Consider the following 25,737-nt stretch of genomic DNA (forward strand, 5'->3'; position numbering starts at 1 on the left):
GGCAGGAGCGGGAATGGAAGGCATTTGGCAGGGAAAAAGGAAAATCAGAACGGCCTCTGCGAAAGTCCAAGCAACGCCATGAGAACCAAAAGGGACGAGACACCAACTTCCAGAATGAACTAACAATCCAAGAAGGCTTTATTGAGGCACCAAGAGGAGACCCGACACGGAAGCAACAATGCAAGAGGCACCCAGGCATTGTCCTTTGGATATACTTTGCCTGTCTGCCGACACTGTTATCCTAGGCATATCATTTTCTTGTTGCATTTTGCCACCATATACAGTATTGCAGTGTTCAGAGTGGTTTTTGTGACCCCTGAAGCAGGCGGGTTTGTCCACCGAAACACGGCCGCATGTCCGGTCTTTCGGACTGTTACTCCAGTGTGGAAGTCGTTGCCTCATCCTCTGCTTCTTGTAGAGTTAACGCTTGACCACTTAGAACCTCCAAAAATAGGAGACGGCAAGGGGTAGATTCAAGAAAGGGCACTAAGCAAGTACTATACTGCGCTGAAGGCGTTATGAAATACTAGTGTAAGTCGGTGTTTCAGCGCTAAACTTTATGTCACATGAAAGGCTGGTGTGAATGCCCGCGCCTAAATACTGTCAGTCGCGCATGTAAACTTAGCGTGAAAGTGCCCGACATGCTCCTGACCTGCCCATGCCCCTCCCTCTGAGGTTCCACGCTAGGTTTTTAGAATAGCGCGTAACTGCAAATTGGTAGCAATTAACCCGGCGAAAGGGTCATTACTGGCAGTTAAAACCAATTAGCGTGCACTTAAAATAATTAAGTCAGGCGCTACCCTATAATCTGTACCTACATTTTTCATATGCTAATCGCAAAATTGTGTGCCCAGGCTTCTAGAATTGTGTTAACCAGGAGCAGGTAATGTGCATTGATGTGAATGTGAATGCATGACCTGCAGTGGAAAAATACAGGGAAGGCCCTGCGAGGTACTGAGTTAGTTTTACTCATTCCATGCGTTGATTTCCTGCGTTAAAGCACGTTAAATGACTACTGGAATGGTATTGCTAATAAAAAGTTTTGTATTAATGTGCGTTAAATGCAAAATCTAGCACACTTTAATAAAATAGTGCGTTAAATGCAAAATCTAGCACACTTTAATAAAATAGCCCATAATATACAGAAAGAAACTGTTCTCCCTCTCCAAAGCATCAAAACTACAGAAAGCCCAAAACAGGCCGCCGCCGCCACCACCACCAACTTTGACCCCCCCCCCCGCCGATGACCCTCTCGACCCCCCCTCCCGCTGCCAACCCTCCCCCGCCGTCGCCTACCTTTGCTGGCAGGGGACCCCAAACCCCACCAGCCGAGATCCTCTTCTTCCTTCATTCTGTTTCTGAGTCTGACGTCCTACACGTTGTACGTGCAGGACGTCAGACTCAGAAACAAAACGAAGGAAGAAGAGGACCTCAGCTGGCGGGGGTTGGGGTCCCCCACCAGCAAAGGTAGCAGATGGCGACGGTGGGTTGACGGCAGGTTGGCGGCGGGAAGGGGGGGGTCGAGAGGGTCATCGGCAGGGGGGTCCAGGGCCAAATCTACGGGGGCCCAGGCCCCAGTGGCCCCACGTAGCTACGCCCCTGATAGGCAGCATGTTTGCAGGGTGGGTGAAAAGGAAAGGTTAAAGAGGGTTCGTTCAAGATGTGGCAACTTACCAGCCTCCGTAGGCAAAGAGACCGCTGTACAGTGCCAGGACCAACTTTCCTACGTCCGTGCTGGTGCCATCGAAGGAATGCTCAGGGCTCAGGTTGGTGATGTCGCCTGGGAACGAATGGAGAGCGAGGAGTCACAGGGAAGCAGCATACAAGGACACCTACAGCACAGCCTTCCCGTGTAAATCTCTCTAAGACACCTCTCATGTGCTCAGCAGAAGTGGAATGTTTTAAGAAGCTACATCCAGCATGAAAAGATGACTACCGACCATTGATTTAGGAATCTTTTGCATTTTAGATTCTATCTTTCTGCCAACCGTGTGTGAACTTTCCTGTCTATTTTATGGAGTTTTTTTCCCCTTCATCTATGATTAACGGTTCTTATATTGTAAACCGCTGCATTTTGTACGAAGCTAAGAGGTACAGCAAGTGCAATACAGTTTACGATGTCGTACAAATGGGTAGGAAAAATTGAAATTCTTTTCTTTTTCTCACTTTATTTTTCAACAATTTTTATTGATGACAAAACAATATAACAACATTATACAACCATCTGGCATCTGGTATCAAAATTCTTTTTCTCACTTTAATTATACTGCACGTGGAGGATAAAACATCGTAACGGAACATGCAGTTCAACAACTCAGCATGACAAAAAAATCAAGGTACTACATCTTTTAACATCATTAACTTAAAATCTGTAAATCCCAGTAGCAAATTCCTCTTCTTCCACCCAGTTGACTCTTATCCAGGAAGGAGGAACTCTTATAAAATGCGCCATTCCCCCTCCCCCTTTACTCACACAAAAAAAATGGGATTTCTAATGGGACTCCCAAGTGCTCTACAACCCCAGTATGGGACAGACGTCTCAGTGATGCAACCCCAAGTGAGATAATCCAAACTCCAGGGTCTCTCATTCACTGCCAGTCACAAGATTACATTCCACAACTCGCCCCGTGGCGTCGCACAGGCGCTGGAAATCCTGTATGAATGGGAACTCGGTTAAACCCTCGTTACTGGCATTATTTGAATTCTTTAAAGGTTGCACATGAGAAGGACTCTCGGTGCAGCCATGTGAAACCTTTCCTGGATTTCGTGCTTACAGCTCTGCAGCGCTTCTCACAGCTTTTCCTGCACAGCCTGAAGCCAGACATGAGAGCCTGAAACACAGCATCATTGACAGAGTGAGAGAGCATCTGGAAGAGCAGACAAAGATCCCAGGAGAACATCTGACCAGGCTCAAGTGACTGAGCTCAGGGGTGGAAGACACCAGCTAAATTTACATCCGTCCCCGTCACATGGGAATCAGCTCTCCTCTGGCCCTCCAGGTTCCTGCATTCCCTACTTTACACAGTTTACTCATAGAGGTTGGGGGGGGGGGGGGGGAACAACTGCAATGCTGTCACTGGTTTACCCTGTTCAGATCTAACTAGGGCCACGATGCACTAAAACAATCGTGGAGGAGTAGCCTAGTGGTTAATGCAGCGGACTTTGATCCTGGGGAACTGGGTTCAATTCCCACTGCAGGCACAGGCAGCTCCTTGTGACTCTGGGTAAGTCACTTAACCCTCCATTGCCCCAGGTACAAATAAGTACCACTTTGAATGTAGTTGCAAAAACCTCAGAAAGGCAGTATATAAAGTCCCATTCACAATCTCCAAGAGTAGCAACATTCCGTGTAGAACCCCAAAGAATAGCAAGAGTCCGGAATCCCAAGGAGTGGAAGAGTAGCCTAGTGGTTGCTACTATTTGAGATTCTACATGGAATGTTGCTAGTGGAGGAGGAGCCTAGTGGTTAGTGTAGCGGACTTTGATCCTGGGGAACTGGGTTCAATTTCCACTGCAGCTCCTTGTGACTCTGGCCAAGTCACTTAACCCTCCATTGCCCCTGGTACAAAATAAGTACCTGATTATATGTAAACTGCTTTGAATGTAGTTGCAAAAACCTCAGAAAGGCAGTATATCAAGTCCCATTTCCCCCCCTTTCCCCGTTAATGCCCGTTGCTTATCGATTCCTTAGCGAACTGGTAAGCAACGGGAATGCATCAAGGAAAGGGAATGCAATGAGCTGCTTGTTGTAGCTCATTTGCATTCTCTATTCCATCGCTAAACAGTCAGCCAATCGGGCGGTCGAGCATGTTCAGAGCAGCCAAGCATTATGCTGGCTGCTCTGCGCATGCCAAGGGCGTCCTTTATGGACGTCCTTCACTATATATAAAAAAAGACGAGCTACGCCTATGGACATCCTTTATGGACGTCCTTCGCCCCCCCCCCCCGAAATTGCCGCTGCTCCCCCCTCCCCTCTGCATTGAAATGACAGCTTCCCGCAGCCCCGCCATCCTCTGCACCCCCGGGGTCCCTCCCCCGCCGCCCCCCCGATGTCGTCGCCGCCGCCGCCCCCCTCCGTCTGCCACCGGGCCGGGCACTCACAGCGCCTCTCACCTCCGTGTGAAGGCGCTGCAGCAAGCAACAGCTGATCGCTTTCCTTCGGACTTCCCTCCTTGTGTAACTTATGGCAGACGGAGGGGGGCAGGTGGAGGGGGGAGCGGTGGCAACGACGACATCAGGGGGGCAGCGGGGGCGGGGCCATGGTTAAGTTCTGGATGGCCGGGGCTGCGGGAAGCTGGCATTTCAATGCAGGGGGGAGGGGAGAGTGGCGGCGGTGACCTGGGGGGGGGGGGGGAGGCTGAGCTAAAGGCGCTGAGAGAGACTTCCAGGTCTCTCAGCTGAGTGAAGCACGTCCATAAAGGACGTCCCTGATGAGCACTTTTTTCCCCCAATTTTTTTTTTTTTTTTAAACATTTATAGACATTTTTCAATCCCGCGCAGCCCCAACGACAGGTACAGACCTCTCGTTAGATTTTCCAGCGTTAAGGCAATCGGAAAAGGTTAGTGCATCTCATTACAATAGGGTTTCTACACAATTTGCTCATCTGCATTCCGTTTTCGTTAGCTGCTTCCGTCGTCGGAAAAAGGCTCGGCGAAGCCTTTAGTGCATGCCAGGCTTTACTACTTGCTCGTTAATGGCTCGTTACGTTTAGTGCATCTGGCCCTAGATCTTTTGGTTTCACATTTATCACAGAAGAACTAGCAGTGTTTCTTCACTGTAGGCCTCAGGGCCTGGTGGTGGCTATCAAAGCACAACTCTTCAACTCTTAGTACACCCTGCCTCAGGTCACAAGTCCCCTGCAGATCCTATTTCTCATGGTTCATTTGCGAGGATAAGCAATAGTCCTAACAAGTCTACCTGGCTAACGTTTTTATGGACGTTTCCCTCCAGCAACTTGTCCAAACCTCTTTTGAGCCCAACTGTTCCCGACGGTCAAGGTGACTAACACAGTAAGTTAGTCATTCAGACACTACAAGAAACAAACTGGCAGGTTTTAAACAAATTTAAGAAAGAATTTAGGGGTCCTTTTACTAAGGCGTGCTGAAAAATGGGCTGCGTTAGTGTAGGCCGTGTGTTTTGGGCGCGCAAAGATCCATTTTTCAGCGCACCTGTAAAAAAAAAAAAAAAGGCCTTTTAAAAAAACTTTTTGCCGAAAACGGACGTGCGGCAAAATAAAAATTGGAACGTGTCCATTTTGGGCCCGAGACCTTACCGCCGTCCATTGACTTAGTGGTAATGTCTCTCACGTTAACCGTGCGGTAATCGCCTATGTGCGTCAAGCCGGAGTTACGGCCGATTTTTGCTGCACAGCGGACGCGTGTCAAAAATGAAATCACCACGCAGGCCACGCGGTAGCCCCTTAGTCAATATACAGTTTCGTTCTGGAATTTGCCGACACACAACACGGGTAACAAGCCCATTAATAATTAGCATCCAGATAGGCTGGAACGTGCCCGTTTACTTCTGGGAGCAGACACTTCCTATTAGATCTACCAGGTACTTCCACATGGCCCAGGCTGGCTACTGTCTGAGACTGGATGCTGGGCTTGATGAACTAGTCTGGCTCAGAATGCAACTGATGTTCATCGACACACACAAACGCATTGAACTGTGAGGCCAGAAGCGTACCGAGGGCAGCTGACACCCGGGGCGGTCTGCCGCTGCACCCCCCCCCCCCCCGGTGCAGCCCGGCGCACCCCCGGAGCGCGCAACCCCCCCCCCCCCCACGGAGCGCAGTCTCATCAAGGGGGGGGCGGACGGGAGGATCGCCCCACCCCGAGTGCAGTTGCTGGGAGCTGCGTCGGTTCCGTTGGTTCCCCTGCTCTCTCTGCCCCGGAACAGGAAGTAACCTGTTCCGGGGCAGAGAGAGCAGTGAACAAGCAAAGACGACACCCCCCCCCCCAGCGGCGTGCACCCGGGGCGGACCGCCCCACCGCCCCCCCCTTCCTTCGCCACTGTGTGAGGCTGTTCCTGTGGCTTAGGCCACAAAACTGAGGCACCAGACATTAGTAACTAGATCCGCTATCCAACGGGACCAGTCTGGCCTAGATATGCAGTGGAGGTGATGTACCCAAGCCTGGGGGAGAGAAGGAGGAAAACAGATATTTATTTAGGAGAATTTGATATACCGCCTTAATTAATAATAGATCTAGGTGGTGTACAGTGTTACATGTAAAATTAAAAAGTGATGAAAAGAACCTACAATGTATTGATAGGAAAGTAACACATTCGTTCAAGCAGATTGGATACCAAGAAAACACCTTCCAACCACCAGCCCTGCCTCCCACTGCCAGCTAAGCTTCTGGGGATCCCTTCCTTCTAAAGGAATCCTCCTCAGAAGGAAGGGATCCCCAGAAGCTTAGCCGGTGGTTGGGAGGCAGGACTGGTGGTTGGGAGGCGGGGATAGTGCTGGGCAGACTTATACGGTCTGTGCCAGAGCCGGTGGTTGGGAGGCGGGACTGGTGGTTGGGAGGTGGGGATAGTGCTGAGCAGACTTATACGGTCTGTGCCAGAGCCGGTGGTGGGAGGCAGGTCTGGTGGTTGAGAGGCGGGGATAGTGCTGGGCAGACTTATACAGTCTGTGCCAGAGCTGGTGGTGGGAGGCGAGGCTGGTGGTGGGAGGCAGGGCTAGTGCTGGGCAGACTTATACGGTCTGTGCCCTGAAAAACACAGGTACAAATCAAGGTAAGGTATACACAAAAAATGGCACATGTGAGTTTATCTTGTTGGGCAGACTGGGTTGACCGTGAAGGTCTTTTTCTGCCGTCATCTACTATGTTACTATGAAACAAAAGACTATTAAGGAAGAGGGAGCGAACGCTCCTCAGTAAACATCTTTCCTTTTATTTTATTTTTTAAGGTTGTTGTGCTGGAAAAGGAGAGCTCCACTGGAAACAAGGGACAGGTGAAAGGAGGGAAGAATTAAATTCACGAGGCACCACAGACAGAGGGATCTGAAGACCTCCAGATATGACTCTGTAGACTCAAACCACCCGCAAAGCTCAACTGGAGACCAGTTGACCAACCTCACCAGCAGCAAATCGCTCAGAACCAGAGGCTGAAAAGTGTGTCAATGCACCTGCTGGAGACAGAGAACTAAAAACTGAGCTGAGAGACATCTCTCTTGCATCCAGCTCCTCAGTATTTTCTATCTCCAGGTTCTGGAATAGTGGGAAGCTATATAATGGAAGGGATATTTGTATAATACAGCCTCCAGGTTTTGAAAATGTGACTGAGAACTGGACGCTGTGCTGCTATTAACACACAGGCACGTATTACTGCTGCACAGCTGTGGCCCTGGTGCTCAATGCGGACACTAGAGACCATTAGCGCTGTACTAGCAGCTGCATTTACCAGCGCAGAATGTTGAGACTGGTCTAGAGCAGGGAACGAGCGTGCCAGGCGTTAGCGCAAATAACGTGCAAATGTAGTGAAGCGCATATAAATTAGGCATTTTGTATCCCTCCCAAATGCTCAGAAAGAGCACCCCGAACAAAGGTGCTTTACCGCCGTAAAAAAAAAAAAATAACAACACCAGGTCAGAGCAGGCATTAGGCTGTTGGAAGAGGGGATTTCTCATGATTCTTTCTGCAAAATCTGCCTGTTTCCATTGCTTTTGGAAGCAGAAAGACGCCCGTGCAAGCCCTTAAGCGCTGGTCGTGAGAAACAGCAGACCTAAGCAAAAGCACACATTAGTGTCTGTGTCCTGGGTCTAAATATAAGCGTCCAAGCAAAAACTATTTAGGCCGCAGAAAACGGACGCCAACACGTGCTTCGCGTTCGGGTTTTACCAGGCGCATGCGCACAGGAGCCGAGCTTACTGCTGAGCTCTTCTGCGCATGCGCCAACGCACAATCCTCCCGCCGAACTCTCTAATGCTCGACGTTATGAGCGCGCCTATATTCGCATCTCATTAGCGCTGGAGCATTAGGGCGCTGCTCCGGTGGACATCTTATGGCGCTATTCGGAACAGCGCCGGAGTTTTGAGCACAAAAGCCTGTACGAGAGAGAAAGGCACTTCCTGAAAATCACCCTACAAGAAGGATCTGAACACCCATTTCATTATACCAACCGCTGAGGGAGGGGCACACCCCCTTCCCCTCCCCCCTCTAGTCTGGCTGCTTGGATAAAGCGTGAAGATTTAGTTTAGTTAAATATCATTTTGCTGGTATCCTGCTCCACCAGGACCCAGAGCTGTCTACAGGCTTTGTGGAACTTAACTCTGCCTCCAATATTGTTTATCACTCAAAACAAAAACAGTGACACTTGTCTAGTTACTCCACGCCAAGCATAATCTCCTCTGCCCAGCTTCTTTATTCCCTGCCCCACCCAGAAGCAGCTGCTAAATGTCAAAGCCTTTCTTTTTTTACCTTCTCTGGTTTGAAACCGTAGTCACCACCAGTCATAAAAATAAGTTAAGTTAATTAACCTAACAAACACTCAAGTGATTCTATCAGGCAGTTTAACTAAGCCTCTGCCCTCCGAATGCCCAACCGTCCAGCGTTTTCCTTCCCTCCCTGCCTATCTGGTAGATCAAAACAGCAGTGAAAGAGAGGGGAAGAGCACAGCGATCATTAGAGAAAGATGGAAGATTAAAAACACACACAAGAAAGAGGAGAAAGAAGGTAAAGTCCTGCCAGCTTCCACTAATCAGTACAAAATCAGGACAAAGATCCATCTCTGTCCCCTGCTAGGCAGTGCCGTAGCGAGGGTGCCTGACACACGGGGCGGGTCGCCGCTGCGCACCCCCCCCTCCGGAGCGCACCCTCCTCCCCCGAAACGCACCCTTACCTTGCAACGGAGGGCAGGCGGGAGGCCGATCCGCCTCCAGTGCACGTCACTGGGAGCTGCGTCGGCTCTGCTGCTTCCCTGCTTTCTCTGCCCCGGAACAGGAAGTAACCTGTTCCGGGGCAGAAAGAGCAGGGAACTAGCAAGCCGACACCCCCCCAGCGGCGTGCACCCAGGGAGGACCGCCCCACCGCCCCCCCTTCCTACGCCACTGCTGCTAGGTGCCTGCAGTGCTGCGAGCATGATGACTTTCACCCGGTTCACAAACCACCAGCCCGGGACTGCACCTATTCAGCCAGCCTTGGTCTCCTCCTGTCCCTTGTATCCAGCTCAACCGGGGGTGCTGCCGAGGGGTGTCCTGCTGTCTCCAAGCCGGCTTCTCGGCTACAAGATGCAGCTAGACCCACCATGCTGCCCCAGTAACCCGGGTCCCAATTTCTGGCCAATGCACTTCCATGGTAACTGGTTTACTGGTGTGGGGGAGGGGGGGGCAACAAGAATGAAAGCCACTGATCTCTAATGCGACTCTCCAGGCTGCTGCGCTTTACCAAGGCAGTGCAAGAGCCCCAAGGCGATCAGTGTACAGCAGACACCCCTCAGGAAAGCAGGGCAAAAACTCCACCAGTGTAACCTGGTTTTTTTTTTTTGTTACATTTGTACCCCGCGCTTTCCCACTCATGGCAGGCTCAATGCGGCTTACATGGGGCAATGGAGGGTTAAGTGACTTGCCCAGAGGGGTTGGTGGTTGGGAGGAGTGGATAGTGGAGGACAGACTTATACGGTCTGTGCCAGAGCCGGTGATGGGAGACGGGACTGGTGGTTGGGAGGCGGGGAATACTGCTGGGCAGACTTATACGGTCTGTGCCCTGAAAAAGACAGGTACAAATCAAGGTAAGGTATACACATATGAGTTTATCTTGGGCAGACTGGATGGACCGTGTAGGTCTTTTTCTGCCTTCATCTACTATGTTACTATGTTACAAGGAGCTGCCTGTGCCTGCAGTGGGAATCGTAACCAGTTCCCCAGGACCAAAGTCCACCACTCTAACCACTAGGCCACTCAACGTGGCCGTGCAGGCTTCTGTTTCTGTGAGTCTGACGTCCTGCACATACGTGCAGGACGTCAGACTCACAGAAACAGAAGCCTGCGCGGCTGCGTTGCTGATCTGCAAGGGCAGGCTTCTACATGGAATGTTGCTATGAATCTTAAATAGTAGCAACATTCCATGTAGAATCTCAAATAGGGAAAGGGAAATGGGACTTGATATAGTGCCTTTCTGAGGTTTTTGCAACTACATTCAAGGTGGTTTACATATATTCAGGTACTTATTTTGTATCAGGGGCAATGGAGGGTTAAGTGACTTGCCCAGAATCACAAGGAGCTGCAGTGGGAATCGAACTCAGTTCCCCAGGGTCAAAGTCCACTGCACTAACCACTGGGCTACTATATGCATGAGATTGATTTGCATGTACGTTCCCTCAGAGTCCCGCTTTCTGACGTCATTTTCTCTTTCCGCGAGGATGTCAGACTCACAGAAACAGAAGCCTGCGCGGCCGCGTGGCTGATCAGCAAGGGCAGGCTTCTACATGGAATGTTGCTAGTGGAATGGCAACATTCCATGTAGAATCTCCAATAGTAGCAACATTCCATGTAGAATCTCCAATAGTATCTATTTTATTTTTGTTACACTTGTACCCTGTGCTTTCCCACTCATGGCAGGCTCAATGCGGCTTACATGGGGCAATGGAGGGTTAAGTGACTTGCCCAGAGTCACAAGGAGCTGCCTGTGCCTGAAGTGGGAATCGAACTTGGTTCCTCAGTTCCCCAGGACCAAAGTCCACCACCCTAACCACTAGGCCACTCCTCCACTCTGCACAAACACTTTCCCCCCCGTCCTAATGTTTTGATATCGTCCTCCTGATGCATTCTGGTACCTGTTAAGCTCATCTGTAATCCTGTCTGGCTCAAGTGCCTGTCAGCTGATACCATTTTTATTCTAGCCCCAGCAGGACGGGAGCAACTGATGACTATTTCTGCCCCATCAGGATAAGATGCACAGCAGAGTCAGTGGGGTGAGATCCAGGAGGCCGGGAACCAAGTGGCAGGAAAGCAGACAGGAAAACAAATTAAATCTCGGTGCACGTTTTTAAAATGACAGCGCTCCTCTAGAATCAGATCCCAGCATTTCTAGAACACTGGGCAACGCATTTAGGCAATCTGTGCCTTCGTCAGAGTGGAGTTTTACTGCAAGAGGAAACAAGACCATATTATGCCATTTGAAAGTGCATCAGACATGTAACACAGGCTAGTGAGCCATTAGACAAACAGACTTACAGTAACTCCACTCTGAGGACGCCATGAATTGTTAAGGGGGGGGGGGGGCAAGGTACTGTGTTTTGCGTGAACTTTGTTTAACTTTCTTCCGAAAAGATGTCTTCTGTGTTTGGAGTTTCCATCTTGCATCGGGGACTAGCATTTGAACCGAGAATTACATGATGTTTTACCTTTGTTACGCATTATATAAGACTGTAACACTTTCACAATTTGTATAGCTAAACAGTTATAAGTTAGAAAATAAGTACCTGAATATATGTAAACCGCTTTGAATGTAGTTGCAAAAACCTCAGAAAGGCAGTAGATCAAGTCCCATTTCCCTTTCCCCTCAATGTGGCTTACATAGTACCGGAGAGGCACAATCTCAAAGAGTAGCAACATTCCATGTAGAACCCCAAAGAATAGCAAGATTCCGGAATCCCAAGGAGTGGAAGAGTAGCCTAGTGGTTGCTACTATTTGAGATTCTACATGGAATGTTGCTACTATTGGAGATTCTAGATGGAATGTTAATGTTGCTATTCCACTAGCAACATTCCATGTAGAAGCCTACCCTTGCAGATCAGCAACGCGGCCGTACAGGCTTCTGTTTCTGTGAGTCTGACGTCCTCGTGGAAAGAGAAAATGACGTCAGAAAGCAGGAATCTGAGGGAACGAACTCGAGAGGAAGGCTGGAGACGGGCAGGGCTTTCAATGACGCGGCTGCTTCGACGGAGGTAATCAGGGGAGCGAGGAGAATTGCTGGGTGGCTCAGGAGAGACCTGTGAAGTGACGCATGTGCGGCACGTCGGTCACAGCTCATTTATATAGTAGGATAAGTGTTCTTTGATTTACAAGCGCATTTCGAATCATCATAATCAATGCTTAAATACGACTTTACTAAGTTTTATCTGCAAAAACCTTTTTAAAATTTATATCCCTGACGAATTAAGTGAGCCATAGGCAGTTGATGCTTTATTGCTTATGTGAAAAATATTCACCTCCAACGGTCCTTATTTTTAAGATCCACAATATGAAAGTGGTTTGAAGTTTATTAGCGCTGGGGTAGTTACTGGAGATAAAGCTTCCTGCAGTAGAGAGGCATTCTGACATTCTGAGTTTGACTTTCTAATGCTTTCTGGAAAATAACCTAATATCGTATTTGCTCTTCACTGCTGCAGTACCCCACAACATCCTCTTCAGTGCTAAATCCGAATACAGAAACCACCACTGTGTACACAGTGGGAAAGTTTATCTCAGGCCACCTAACCTGAGACAGGCATGTAAGTTACATCAATTTTCCATCTGAAAATTACCTCAAGGAAAAGTCCACATGCCAATACATTTACACCTGTTCTTTGGCAGACACAAGTTTTCCAGTTTGAAAGCATGCATGTGTATTTTTAGAAATTAAGCACACAACTCCAAACCCCACCCCATCTCTGTCCCCCCAGACAATGTCTCCAGCCAGCTGGAGAAAACTCATGTGTAAACAGAGTGTTTGTGCTTATGTTTACATGCATTATCCGCCAGGCAATTTTTAAAAAGCCACTTCTGAGTGTGCTCTTAACTGCTTTTTCAAATTAATGCACACTTTGGATTTTTTTTTCCCACGCTCACTTGACTTTCCCCGACAGCCTTAATGAGACATTCATGCACTAGAACTGGGTAGCTGAAATCTCCCATTATTACTGTGTTACCAATGCTACTTACTTCTTTCATCCATTAGCATTTCACAATCTGTTTCATAATCTTGGCCAGGTGCAGAGTAGTGGACCCCCCACTACTATACTCTCCCTCATCACCCATGGAATTTCTATCCAGAGATTCTAGTGTGCAATTTCTTTCCCACAGAACTCTTACTCCATTTGACAATGCATCCTTAATATACAGCCTGATGGGTGTTGCTACGATGTACTGCACATTGGACCTCTTTTACTAAACTGCGCTAGCGATTCCCATGCAGCGAATGCGATGCAGCCCATTCATGGGAATTTTTAACACGGTTTAGTAAAATAAGCCCTACTGCAAAAAGTCGTTTCCACAATTCATACTACACATTCCTGTGAGCTAACCAATGTTCCTTTTTAAATTGCACATGGTTTTGAAATGCCGACAGATCTTTCTGCTTTTTCCGGCATATAATGGCTGTTCTGCCAGCTATGTTTGCTGCTTCTGGAGTCCAGATAAAATCTGGCTGACCTCCATCTGGATTTGCACCAGGGGAAGCGCTTGCAGCCCTGGGGCTAGTCTTGTACTGAAAGCTACGAGATCTTGTCCTTCATACTGTAACACTGGCCCTGCAGCAGCAGGAAATGACAGGCAATTTTCTCCGCTTGGGAAAACTGGAGGCCAGAGTAGGGGATGGAAGCAAGGGAAAGGGAGTCAAGACAGATGCTGGGGAAGAGGGAAACTGAAGTGTTGGTGGAAGCAAAAGTTAAGAATGGAAAAGGAGGGATTATAGGAATGAGGGCTGATGCGGAGGGGGGTGGAAGACCAAAGGAACGGAAAGGTTACAGAAAACAATAAAGTGGTGACGTAGGTGAGAAAGATCAGGGTAAGTAAAAAAATGATTTCTTCAAGCAGTAGTGCTTGAGCCTGCCCCACTCAAAACAAGAGCTACACACCCCAGGGCAATGAAAAACAGACAGCATACAGCAGGGGCATAGCCAGACTTCGGCGGGAGGGGGGTCCAGAGCCCGAGGTGAGGAGGCACATTTTAGCCCCCCCCAACTTTGATGACCCCTGCCAACGACCCTCTGGACCCCTCCTCCCACCGCCAACCCTCCCCTGCCATCGCCTACCTTTGCTGGACCCCAATTCCCGCCAGCCGAAGTCCTCTTCTTCCCGCGAAGGCTTCGTTCTGTTTCTGACGTCCTGCACGTTGTACGTACAGGACGTCAGAAACAAAACAAAGCCTTTGCGGGAAGAAGAGGACCTCCGCGGCTGGCGGAGATCGGGGTTCCCCGCCAGCAAAGGTAGGCGGGGGAGGGTTGGCAGTGGGGGGGGGGGGGGGCGAGAGGGTTGTCGGCAGGGGGGTCCAGGGCCAAATCTACTAGGGCTCAGGCCCCCCCTGGCCCCACGTAGCTACGTCACTGGTATACAGTCCTACTGCCCTGCCCATTCAGGAGAGCAGACATGCAGGTGAAATGTCCGATTGCCTTAGATCAAGGTCCACTCACCTTTTCCAAGCTGGATAAAGCCCAGGATGATGATCAGCACCAGGGCCAAGAGCTTCGCTGCTGCAAAAGCATCCTGAACACGGGTCGCAGCCTTCACACTGTAACAATTCACCGCCGTCAGCAAAACTGCAGGAGAAAAGAAGAGACGCACCGTGAGGCTCAGGACGCCATGGAGTCCAGCAACCCCGCCCAGTCACATGGGAACCACTTCCTCCCGCCAGTGCTGTGCCTTCATCCTTACTGACCTGCTGCCAGGAGACATGCCCTGCTCTCTTTTATACCCCTGTGTCCAGGCATAAAAGAGAGAAAAGCTGCATAAAACAACCCTTGCATCTAAATCCTTAACCCTACAAGTAACACACAAAACCTTCATCCTGTTTACAACCCCTCTATACCCCTTAAGGGACACAGGGCTAGATGCACTAACCCCACGTAAAGAGCCCTTTCCTTACCGATCCCTTAGCGAATCGGTAAGGAAAGGGCATGCAAATGAGCTGCTCGTTGTTAGCTCATTTGCACGTGATTTCCTTCCTAAGGAGGGGAAGCCAGTCGGCCAGCTGAGCATGCGCAGAGCAGCCAATCGTTATGCTGGCTGCTCTGCGCATGCCAAAGACGTCCTTCACACACACACAAAAAAAAAGGATGTCCCTGACGAGCACCTGAACGTTTTCTTTCAGCTTTTGTGAAGGGCGTCCTTCTCGGACGTGTTTTACTTACGTGCCTGAAATGACCACAGCCATGAAGGTTCTCTCAACATTCTCCGTCCCCTCCAAGGTTGTTTTCAGCTTACGCCCCCCCCCCCCCCAGGATCGGGACGTGTGAGGGCGTCCAAATCAAAACTATTTCGACGTCCCTCCCTCCAGGTCTCTCTCAGCCAATCACAGCGCGTTTAGCTATCACCGGTATCAAGGGGGGGGGGGGGGGCAAGCTGAAATCAACCTTGGAGGGGATGGAGAATGTTGAGAGAGACCTGGAGGGAGGGACGTCTAAATCAAAACTATTTGGACGTCCCTCCCGCCAGGTCTCTCTCTCAGCCAATCACAGCGTTTTTAGCTGTCACCGGTATCAGCTAAACACGCTGTGATTGGCTGAGAGAGATCTGGAGAGAGGGACGTCCAAATAGTTTTGATTTGGACGTCCTCGCACGTCCCGATCCTGGGGGGGGGGGGTGGGCACAAGCTGAAAACAACCTTGGAGGGAACGGAGAATGTTGAGAGAACCTCCATGGCTGTGGTCATTTCAGGCACGTATGAAAAACACGTATGAGAAGGACGCCCATCACAAAAGCTGAAGGAAAACGTCCAGGTGCTCGTCAGGGACGTCCTTCACTCGGGAAAAAAAAAATGACGTCTCTGATGAGCACGGATGTTTTTTTCTTCAGCTTTTGTGATGGGCATCCTCCTCTGCATAGTCCCGCTCAGCAGCCCCAACGAGAGGTGCTGACCTCCCGTTAGGTTTCCCACGGTGCATGGAGTCGGAAAACCACTGTGCATCTACTAATTAGCTCATTATAATAACCTGTAGCTCATTTGCATTCCGTTTTCGTTAGCTGCTACCGTGACAGGAAAATGGCTTGGGGAACCAGTTTGTGCATGTCCCGGTTTACTACTTGCGCGCTAAACTGGCTAGAACCAGTTTAAAAACCACGTTGCTGGCTGGTCACGTTTAGTGCATCTGGCCAACAGTCTTTCAGAAGTGGCTGTGAAAGAGGCCTCCTGCGCTTCCTTCCCAGCTCCTGTAGGGTTTCATTTGTAGCTTCCAGGCACATCCTCTTGCCAGGTTTATATTTCCATGCTGTCTGACCAACCCTCACATCTGTTTATTCAGCTCTGGGGAGCAGACACTTCACCGCTGTAAACTTCCCTTAGTCTCTAGGAAAAAGCCACCATCCCTTCCCAACCGCTGTGGATTTATCATTCACCATTCCCCCTGCAGTGCTGGCTGCAGCCTACAGCTCCCTGGGGACAGGCTCAGCTCGGTCCTGGCTCTTTTAAGTATGCCCAGGTGCATTCTGGGTTCTGTAGTAGCAGGACTCCTCCGAGCCTGATGCCCGCTGTACGCGATACCAGCCAGGGAGCAAAAAGCTCCTCTACTGCACAGCACGGCACAGAAACTGCAACCTCAGCTAGCCAAGGCAGCTCCAAAAAATGCACTCATTTTCTCTTGTTCCTACGAGCCACCGATGTTAGAAAGAGATCTTTGTACCGGCCACGTCCCTAGATAGTCTCTGTAGAGAACTAAAACAAAAACAGTCCTTTCACCGACCTTGGAGGCTGCAACAAAGAAAGGATTCATACCTGAACACAAATGGACTCATTAAATCGGAAAGAAGGGGAGGGGGGGGGGGAATTCTGCTGTAAAGAAGGCTAACCTTACAAGAGTGCAGTTCATTTACTGTAAAATGATGTGTCCTGGAAGATCTCCCCCTCCCCCCCTATCCTCTCCCTCCAAGCTGCCCACCCTGCCTCTTACCCACAGAAGCTATGTATACTGTAGATCCTATGGATCAGAGGAATGGACATAGGAGAAAAATCTGTGCAAGAATGCAAACAGTACATAAGCACCGCCATACTGGGAAAAGACCAAGGGTCCATCAAGCCCAGCATCCTGTCTCCGACAGCGGCTAATCCAGGCTTCAAGAACCAGGCAAACACCCCCCCCCCAAAAAAAAAAAAAAATTAATAATGTTCAATGGACTTTTCCTTCAGGAATCTGTCCAAACCCTCCTTAAACTCCGTAAGGCCAGCTGTTGTCACTACATTCTCCGGCAACGAGTTCCAGAGTCCAACTACACGCTGAGTAAAGAAAAACTTTCTCCTATTTGTTTTAAATCTACCATATTTTAGCTTCATCTTGTGTCCCCTGGTTCTACTGTTGTTTGAAAGTGTAAACAAACGCTTCACATCTGTCCGCTCTACTCCGCTCATTATCTTGTAGACTTCTATCATATCACCCCTCAGTATGCTCATCTTTGTAAGTACGTTTATGTTAAAACAGGAGGCATCAGCAACCAGCAGTTCCGACATGCACTCAGATCAAAGAGCAGCCTCATGCCATGAGCCCACGTGGCCGCGATTCACTTTTTGGTAGTAAAAGGACATGACAGTCATCTTCCGTGGAAAGTGGGTGGGCCCAGGCTGATGAAACTCATCTTCCATAGGCACTCCTGCACTCTCCTGGGCCTTGTCCTGAACCCACCCTGTCATCTGCATTACAAAAGGCACCAACGGCTTCCTGTCTGAATCACCAGGGCTCACTACATCCCAGCAGCAGCTTGCATCAGCCAGAGGGAGTGGCAAGTGCTTTCCGCACCCGGGCAACCTGCAGAAAAATGCAGAAGAGACCCCCCCCCCCCCCAAGCAAAGGGCATTAAAGAAAAGCTCCGTTAACCAACCCTGTCCTCCATCAGAAGGGTGGTGTCAAAATCTCAGGCAGGGCAGCAGGAAAGGAGCCAGAGGCTTTATGGGGTCAGAGCAGAAGCTATTCTTTCAGCTTAAAACAGCAGAGAATGAAACCACAGAAACAGGCCGGACTGAAAACGTCGTTTTTGTTACATTCCGAAAACCCCAGCACCAGACAAACAGAATCCATTTTTTTTAACTGCGTTATTGCAGTTAATTTTGATTGTCTGGCCGTTTCCTGCAGCTCCTTTGGGCTTTCAGCTCAGACTGGAAGGTCAGCTGGGATGTGGAACTGTCCGCCTTCATTACAGGGGCTATACCCCCCCACCCCCACCCCGGGCTCCCTCTGAAACCCTGGAAACAGGTGCCTTACAGCTGATCATTAGGTGTTTATTTATTTATTGGGATTTATTAACCGCCTTCATGAAGAGATTCACCTAAGGCGGTGTACAGTTTAACATAAAACTTATCATTTTAACAGCAAGAGAATAGTAGAATAACCAACAATAAACAAAGACAACAGATGAGGTAAATATGAAAACAGTAAATTGAAACCTAATAATAGAACTACGGTGAAACTGTATGAAAAACAGACACATTTAACCAGCGCATTTTTTCTAGCAAAAAAGGTGCCGGTACTCAAATGCTAGGCCACCCTTCAGGGGTGGGGTGATCACTGAGGGACCCACCCCACAATAGCCAGGCCCCCTGCAACCAGTCACAGAATCTATGACAAGGCAGAATTGGTGTGTAGAACCTGAGCTCTTTCATTAAAACTTGGGGACCATGGGTCAATTTTAGCAGACAATGGAAAAGGTGCCGGTACTCAGGTCCCCCAAGTACCCCCTCAAAAAAAGACGCGCATTTAACAGCGCTGGAATTCAATCTTGCCTTTTTGCAATGACTGTGCTGCCATTTTTCTCCTTCTTGGCACTGTCAATGCTCCACCTGCTCAGTGGCGTAGCCACAGGTGGGCTTGGGTGGGCCAGGGCCCACCCATTTATGGCTCAGGCCCACCTAACAATAGCACATGTTTAGTGGTAACTGGTGGGAATCCCAGGCTCCGCTAGCTGAAGATTTCCCCCTGACGGTAACGAAAACGCTACTCTCCACAACACCGGTACCTGCGCATGCTCAGTTTTCAGTGCACGCCTGCTGCCAAGGTGGAAAGAAGCGTTTTCCCACCAGCTGAGATAATTTTTTTTTTGAGGGGGGGGGGGAGAACACTTGGTGCCCACCCAATTCTTGCCTAGGCCCACCCAAAATCTGTTGTCTGGCTACGCCCCTGCGTGACCTGCTGTATTCCCAACCGACCTGGGGAACTGAAGACTAACCATCAAAGACCCCCTCTATTAGACCTAGGTTCTGCTCAGGTCCCTCTATTCAGCCTAGAAACATCCTCTCATGTGACCTCTCTCCCCCACATAGTTCGGCTCAGTACACCTCAATCCTGCCCTACGGGACCCCAATCCTATCCCAGCTCTGCCAACGAACATTGAATCCCTCAGCACTGCTGTCCACCAGCTCCACGTGAAGTGTTTATAATTACAAAGCGTGCAAATTATTACACACTGATGTTCACAAGTGCTGACAAAGGGGTTTGAGGGTGAAGTGGGAGTAAATCAAGGATCACTTATGCCTCTGCTTTCTGCAAAGAGCTGCACCCCTCACCCAGTGGCAGAGAGGCAGGTTTGATTCCCAGGTCTGGCTGGAGCTAGAGAATCTAAGCTCAGTAAAGTCTCGATTCACCTACCCAAATGGAACCGACCTGCTGTCGGATAAATGAAAAGTCAGATAATACGGAAAAACAACGGTAACCCCTCAAACAATGCAGAAACAAAGCATTAAGCACAGGGTCCCGGCTGAAACGGTGGTAAGAGTAGGGTCCTGGGTTCAGAAAACGGAAAGTGAAGCCACATGACGTCACCAGGGGGGGGTCTGTTGGATATGCCGAAAGGTCGGATAAGTGAGACTATACTATATGCTGTAATTACCATCCGGTGATGATCCTCACGGCCTTGTTTTTATCCGGTTCTGGAGGGAGATAAATTGTGGTCAGAGGGATCTTCGCTACAGTGGCTGGGCCAAGTTAGGAGAGGATTAAATGGGTGGGTGGGTGGGTGGGTTGCAAATCACATTTGGCTTCAGCTGAGCTGTAAACTCAAAAGGCACAAGAAGAAAGTGCCAGGTCACCACCTTCTCCACCGGCTTTCTAGTTTTCAGTAAATAATTAATATAAAGACGGTCGCCACGCCCAAGCTGCACAATGAAAACTATCAAAACACCAAGGGCCTGTTGATCAAATTAGATCACTGGACTGGCTTAGTTCCACGGGGCGGGAGCAGGTCTGGCCTAAGTTCATAAAGGCTGGAATGTATAGGTTACTCCAACAGACTCTTTAATGCGGCTTCACATGCCTGCACCTACCCAAACCCGCCTCGGGGCATGTCACAATAAAACATGCAGACCAAGATGATAAAGGAGATGGAACTCCTCTGGTATTAGGAAAGGCTAAAGAGGTTAGGGCTCTTCAACTTGGAAAAGAGACTGATGAGGGGAGATACGATTGAGGTCTACAAAATCCCGAGTGATGTAGAACGAGTAGAAGCTAATCGAGTTTTCACTCGTTCCAAAAGTACAAAGACAAGGGGACAGTCAAGGAAGTTACACGGAAATACTTTTAAAACAAATAGGAGGAAATATTTTTCAGTCAACGAACAGTTAAGCTCTGGAACTCTTTGCCGGAGGATGTGGTAAAAAAAAGGTTTGGACAAATTCCTGGAGGAAAAGTCCATAGTCTGCTATTGAGACGGACATGGGAAGCAACTGGGATTTGTAGTATGGAATGTTGCTACTCTGAGATTCTGCATGGAATCTTGTCACTCTTTAGCATTCCGGAATCTTGCTGTTCTTTAGGGTTCTACATGGAATGTTGCTACTCTTTGAGATTCTGCATGGAATCTTGTCATTCTTTATGATTCCAGAATCTTGCTATTCTTTGGGGTTCTAGATGGAGTGTTGATACTCCTTGAGATTACTACTACTACGCATTTTTATAGCGCTACAAGGCGTACGCAGCGCTGCACAAACATAGAAGAAAGACAGTCCCTGCTCAAAGAGCTTACAATCTAATTGACAAAAAATAAAGTAAGCAAATCAAATCAATTAATGTGTACAGGAAGGAGGAGAGGAGGGTAGGTGGAGGCGAGTGGTTACAAGTGGTTACGAATCTTGCATGGAATCTTGTCACTCTTTACGATTCCAGAATCTTGCTGTTTTTGGGGGTTCTACATGGAATGTTGCTACTCTTTGAGATTCTGCATGGAATCTTGTCACTCTTTAGCATTCCGGAATCTTGCTGTTCTTTAGGGTTCTACACGCCACAATTTGGATTTCTGCCAGGTACTTGTCACCTGGATTGGCCACTGTTTGGAAAACAGGATACTGGGCTAGATGGACCACTGGCCTGACTCAGTAATGGCTACTCTTATGTTCTTATGTAAGATGCATAACAAAACACACAAACAGCAGCACCAGCTGGAAAACTGTATGTGGAAGCTGAGAAGCTCTGGTTGGCTTGGGTGTCCTAATTCTCTCTCTCTCTCTCTCTCTCTCTCTCTCTGCAGCCAAGTTGTTGTCAACTGATTCATTGCATGAGTCCTATGTTTTATTTGTACCAGTTATATGAAGGTTGTTGGGCAGGTTGGAGGAGTCAGCATTGCCTCTGTTAGAAAGCTATCAGAGAGGGATGATTCAACAGAAAGGAGGCAGGCTCTTCCAGTGATGCTGATAGGAGGTGCTGGACAAAGTCAAAAAGATGAAACACTAAGAGACCTGGAGAGGTTAAGAGAATCCCCACAAAAAAAGAAAAATAAGCCTGCATTGTGTTATCAACACAGGAGCAGGGGAACTGATCCCCCAAATCAAAGAAGTAATTTGCTTTTGCAAATCTACTGCAAGGGCTGCCTCTGAGCCTCTAATCCTTTAAGTAACTATGAACAAGGGAAGGATTTAGCCCAGTAACTACAAAAAAAAAAATCACACATTTCTGAGTTCTCCTCTCTTCTAGGGCCCCAGCCCTCAAGCAGGAAATTCAAGATTACTGGCATCTTGTGAGAAAGAATGGCTTGTTCCTTCGCATAAAACATTTCCAAACAAGGTACGTTCAGCTTCTTCTCCTTACAAACAGAAAATAAAACTGTCCATCTTCTAGTATTTACCCATTCCTACTGCTGGCATGGATACGCCTTCTGCAGGGAGGGAGACAGGCCTTCCCCTCAGGTGTCACTGGATTTGTACAACAATTTTCAGTTAAACTGGGACACAACAGCAGATCGGAAACACACGCGTGCAGCCGCCTCTGGGGTGGAACACTAATTTGTTTCAAAATTCTAGGAGGCGCTTTCCTGTAAAGGCGTCTATTCAAAGTTCAAAACTTTCTTGCACAGCAGCGTCTGATCTTCCATCAGAAATTTATTTATTTATTGCGTTTGTATCCCACATTTTCCCACCTCTTTGCAGGCTCAATCTTAATACTGTTAAAATAATGCTGTGCTACCACTGAACCATCACATTCAGCAGAATCCTGGTTTGCACTAGCGTTTTTAGCACGTGCGCTGTGTAGGTGGCTGTAATATTCCTATGTGCGTCTACACGGTTAGCAGTCGTTAAAACTGCTAGCATGCCTTTGTAAACAGGGGCCCTTACGTCGATTGTAAGTCCAACTGGATTATGATTATTGGGCTCAATATTCAGAAAATGCTGAGCTCCTAAATTCGTGTCCTATTTTCAGCCAAACTGAAAATTCATCTTAATTTAGGGGCTTAAGTTATGCTCATAAATTTTGGGTTTTGCCATTTGTTTGCCTGGATTTATAAGCCTAATTTATAATCAGTGGAAAGCTCCTAATTTTTTTTTTCCAGCCTTAAATCCACCCCTGTTTCCACCCACTTTTTATGCTCCTAAATTAAACAGTTTAGTGAAATTTTCAGTAAAAATGTAGACACTCGGCCTTACTACATTTTCAAAAAAAGCCAATGAGCATAACTCTGAAAGTTAAACCTTTTGCATAATCGGGCCCATTGTACCTAAATTTGACTTTCAGCCTCCACCTACCCAAACCACCCTGGGCGGATCACAGTAAAACACACTACTACTACTACCATTTAGCATTTCTACAGCGCTACAAAGCGTACGCAGCACAAACATAGAAGAAAGACAGTCCCTGCTCAAAGAGCTTACAATCTAGTAGACAAAAAATAAAGTAAGCAAATCAAATCAATTAATGTGTACAGGAAGGAGGAGAGGAGGGTTGGTGGAGGCGAGTGGATAAAAGCAATGTTAAAGAGGTGGGCTTTCACAGCAGCATTAACTCTTGCTTCCACAGTCCTTGTCCCCAGAATCCCAACCCCCACTTCATCAAAGCCATTTTTTTAAATTAACCTACGAACCAAAAGCTGGACGTAACCATCATTAGAAAAGACTCTGCCAAAACATCCTGTTTGGGACCAAAGGTTCACCTACTGGCCCTGGCTATTTGAAGGATTTTTTTTCTGCAAGAGGACCAGCAGTAAATATTAGATGTCATAATCTTTGCTTATCTTAAAAACAAACATCTCGGCAGGACATAAATTATATAAGACTAAGGTCACTCCAGTGCCATCAAATGACCTCCTCCCCTGTGAATAATGCATCTACCCCTGTCTGGCTTGGGTATGGAGGGTGAGAGGTGGGGGGGGGGGGCAGATATGTTAGCACAGGTGACATTTCCAGCAAAGCCAGTTTCACTGAGACCCATGTGCAAGACTGAGAAGCAGGAAGAGACTGAACTGCCTAGTACAGAGCCACGTGTCTGGCAGAGAAGGATGTGGTTCTTCAGGATGTGTTCGGGTGAAAGGGGGGGGGGGTTACTCAGGCTCCTTGTATTACGTTTAAGAAAGCTTAGAAGCCAGGCATAATGTATTTCTTACCTGAAGGGGGTGGGGTGGTCTTGGGATCTTTGTGTGTACATTTGTATGGGGTGGGGTGAATAGGTGTGTACATATTTGGTTGTGTCTCAGACTCCCTGGATGCATTTTGGTTAGGGGATGATTGTGAATGAAGATGTATGTGTGTGTGGGGGGGGGGGGGGGGGGAGACATGCCTCTGAGCTTCTGTATATTGGGTGGGGTCCTCTGATTCCCTTGTGCATATGTTTGTTTTTTTTGCTAGGGGATGATGTATCAGGCTCCTTGTGAATGAAGATATATATTTTTTTTGGGGGGGGGGGGGAAGACGTCCCTCTAAGCTTGTGTATATTTGGGGGGAGGTCTCAGATCCCCTTGTGCATATATGTTTGTTTGTAAGGGGATGATGTCTTAGACTCCTTGTGAATGAAGATATAGTTGTGTCGGGGGGGGGGGGGGAAACGTCCCTCTGAGCTTGTGTATATTGGGGGGGTCTCTGATCCCCTTGTGCATATGTTTGTTTGTTTGCAAGGGGATGATGTCTCAGACTCTTTGTGAATTAAAATATATTTGTGTGTGTGTGGGGGTGGAGACATCCCTCTGAGCTTGTTTATTAGGGGGGGGGGGGTCTCTGATCCCCTTGTGTATATGTTTGTTTGTTTGCAAGGGAATGATGTCTCAGGCTTCTTGTGAATGAAGATATATTTTTGTGGGGGGGGAGACGTCCCTCTGAGCTTGTGTATATTGGGGGGGGGGTCTCTGATTCCCTTGTGCATATGTTTGTTTGTTTGCAAGGGGATGATGTCTCAGGCTCCTTGTGAATGAAGATATATTTTTGGGGGGGGGCGGGGGGAAGACGTCCCTCTGAGCTTGTGTATATTGGGGGGGTCTCTGATTCCCTTGTGCATGTTTTTTTTTTTTTTTTTTGCAAGGGGATGATGTCTCAGGCTCCCTATGAGTGTGTTTATTGGGAGGGGGAGATATCTCCGCTCCCCTGGGTCTGCTTGTATATTATTTTGGGACGGGGATGCATTAAGCTTGCTCAGGGTGGGGTGTATATATATAATGAAGGAGGGGAGGGGGTAAGATGCATTGTGCAAGTATGCAATGTTGTGCACCCCTTCCCCACCCCCCATCCCGGTACTCACGCACGCAGAGGCAGGCCACCAGCTTGGCGGAGACCTCGGGCACCGGGCAGCTGGGGAAGAGCGGCTTGAGCAGGTAGGTGGCGAAGACCAGGGCGACGATGTACTGCGACGAGGGCCGGATAATGAGCAGCTCGATCCAGAGCTTGAGGAAAGCGGGCAGCTGGCCGTAGACCTGCAGCATGTAGGCGTAGTCCCCCCCGGACTTGGAGATGGTGGTGCCCAGCTCGGCGTAGCATAGCGCGCCCACAATGGAGAAGAGCCCGCACACGGCCCAGACCACTAGCGACAGGCCGGGGGAGCCCGCTTCCCGCAACACGCCCGTCGGGCTGACGAAGATGCCCGAGCCGATGATGGTGCCCACGATGATGGCCACCCCGTTCAGCAGGGTGATGGAGCGCTGCAGGGCCACCGCCTCCCCCGCTCCGCCCGGATCCTTCAGCATCTGGTCCTCCGCCTCCTGCACCGGCGAGCCCGAGCCCCGCTTCTTCATGGCTGAAATAGACGCGCAAAGGCTCCACGTGCTGCGCTGTCTCTGGTGCTGCTGCTGCTCACCCGGCACTCGCCGTCTCTCCGCTGGCAATGCTTTTTCTCCGCCGGCACTTTAAGCGCTAACACGCGTCTGATGCAAGACAGACTCCGCCCCGAGACTGCCCCCACACGGGGGCTGAGACTGAGAGCTCCAGACCCGCCTCCCGCGGACGATGACGCTCCGGACCGGGAGAGGAGCCCGGGGGTTGCAGCGCTTGGTGACACATAATAACCCAGATCTTCCTTGAGAGATGACCCAGATCCTTCCCAAAAAAGATCAGGCTGTGAGAGACGACCCACATCCTTCCGAAAAGGATGAGACTGCAAGAGACAACCCAGTTCTTCCCCAAAAGTATGACGCTTCAAGAGACAA

The 25,737-nt window shown here is 49.0% G+C and overlaps 1 protein-coding gene across 2 annotated transcripts in view; it reads right to left on the minus strand.

The window, feature by feature from the left end:
• The window catches only part of SLC7A5 (solute carrier family 7 member 5), a 71,155-nt gene extending 45,695 nt beyond the window's left edge, over positions 1-25,460 (minus strand). For both annotated transcript variants that reach the window (XR_003942260.1, XM_030204568.1), the window contains exons 1-3: positions 24,837-25,460; positions 14,343-14,468; positions 1,675-1,780 (exon numbers count right to left, since the gene is read on the minus strand). Coding sequence is in view for 1 of the 2 variants with exons in the window: in XM_030204568.1 (XP_030060428.1) it covers positions 1,675-1,780; positions 14,343-14,468; positions 24,837-25,326 (722 nt within the window). In the remaining variant the exon portion in view is untranslated. The remainder of the gene's footprint in view (positions 1-1,674; positions 1,781-14,342; positions 14,469-24,836) is intronic.
• Between the last annotated feature and the right edge of the window lie 277 nt (positions 25,461-25,737).

Source organism: Microcaecilia unicolor, chromosome 5 (assembly GCF_901765095.1).
Source record: "Microcaecilia unicolor chromosome 5, aMicUni1.1, whole genome shotgun sequence".
Classification (NCBI taxonomy): domain Eukaryota; kingdom Metazoa; phylum Chordata; class Amphibia; order Gymnophiona; family Siphonopidae; genus Microcaecilia; species Microcaecilia unicolor.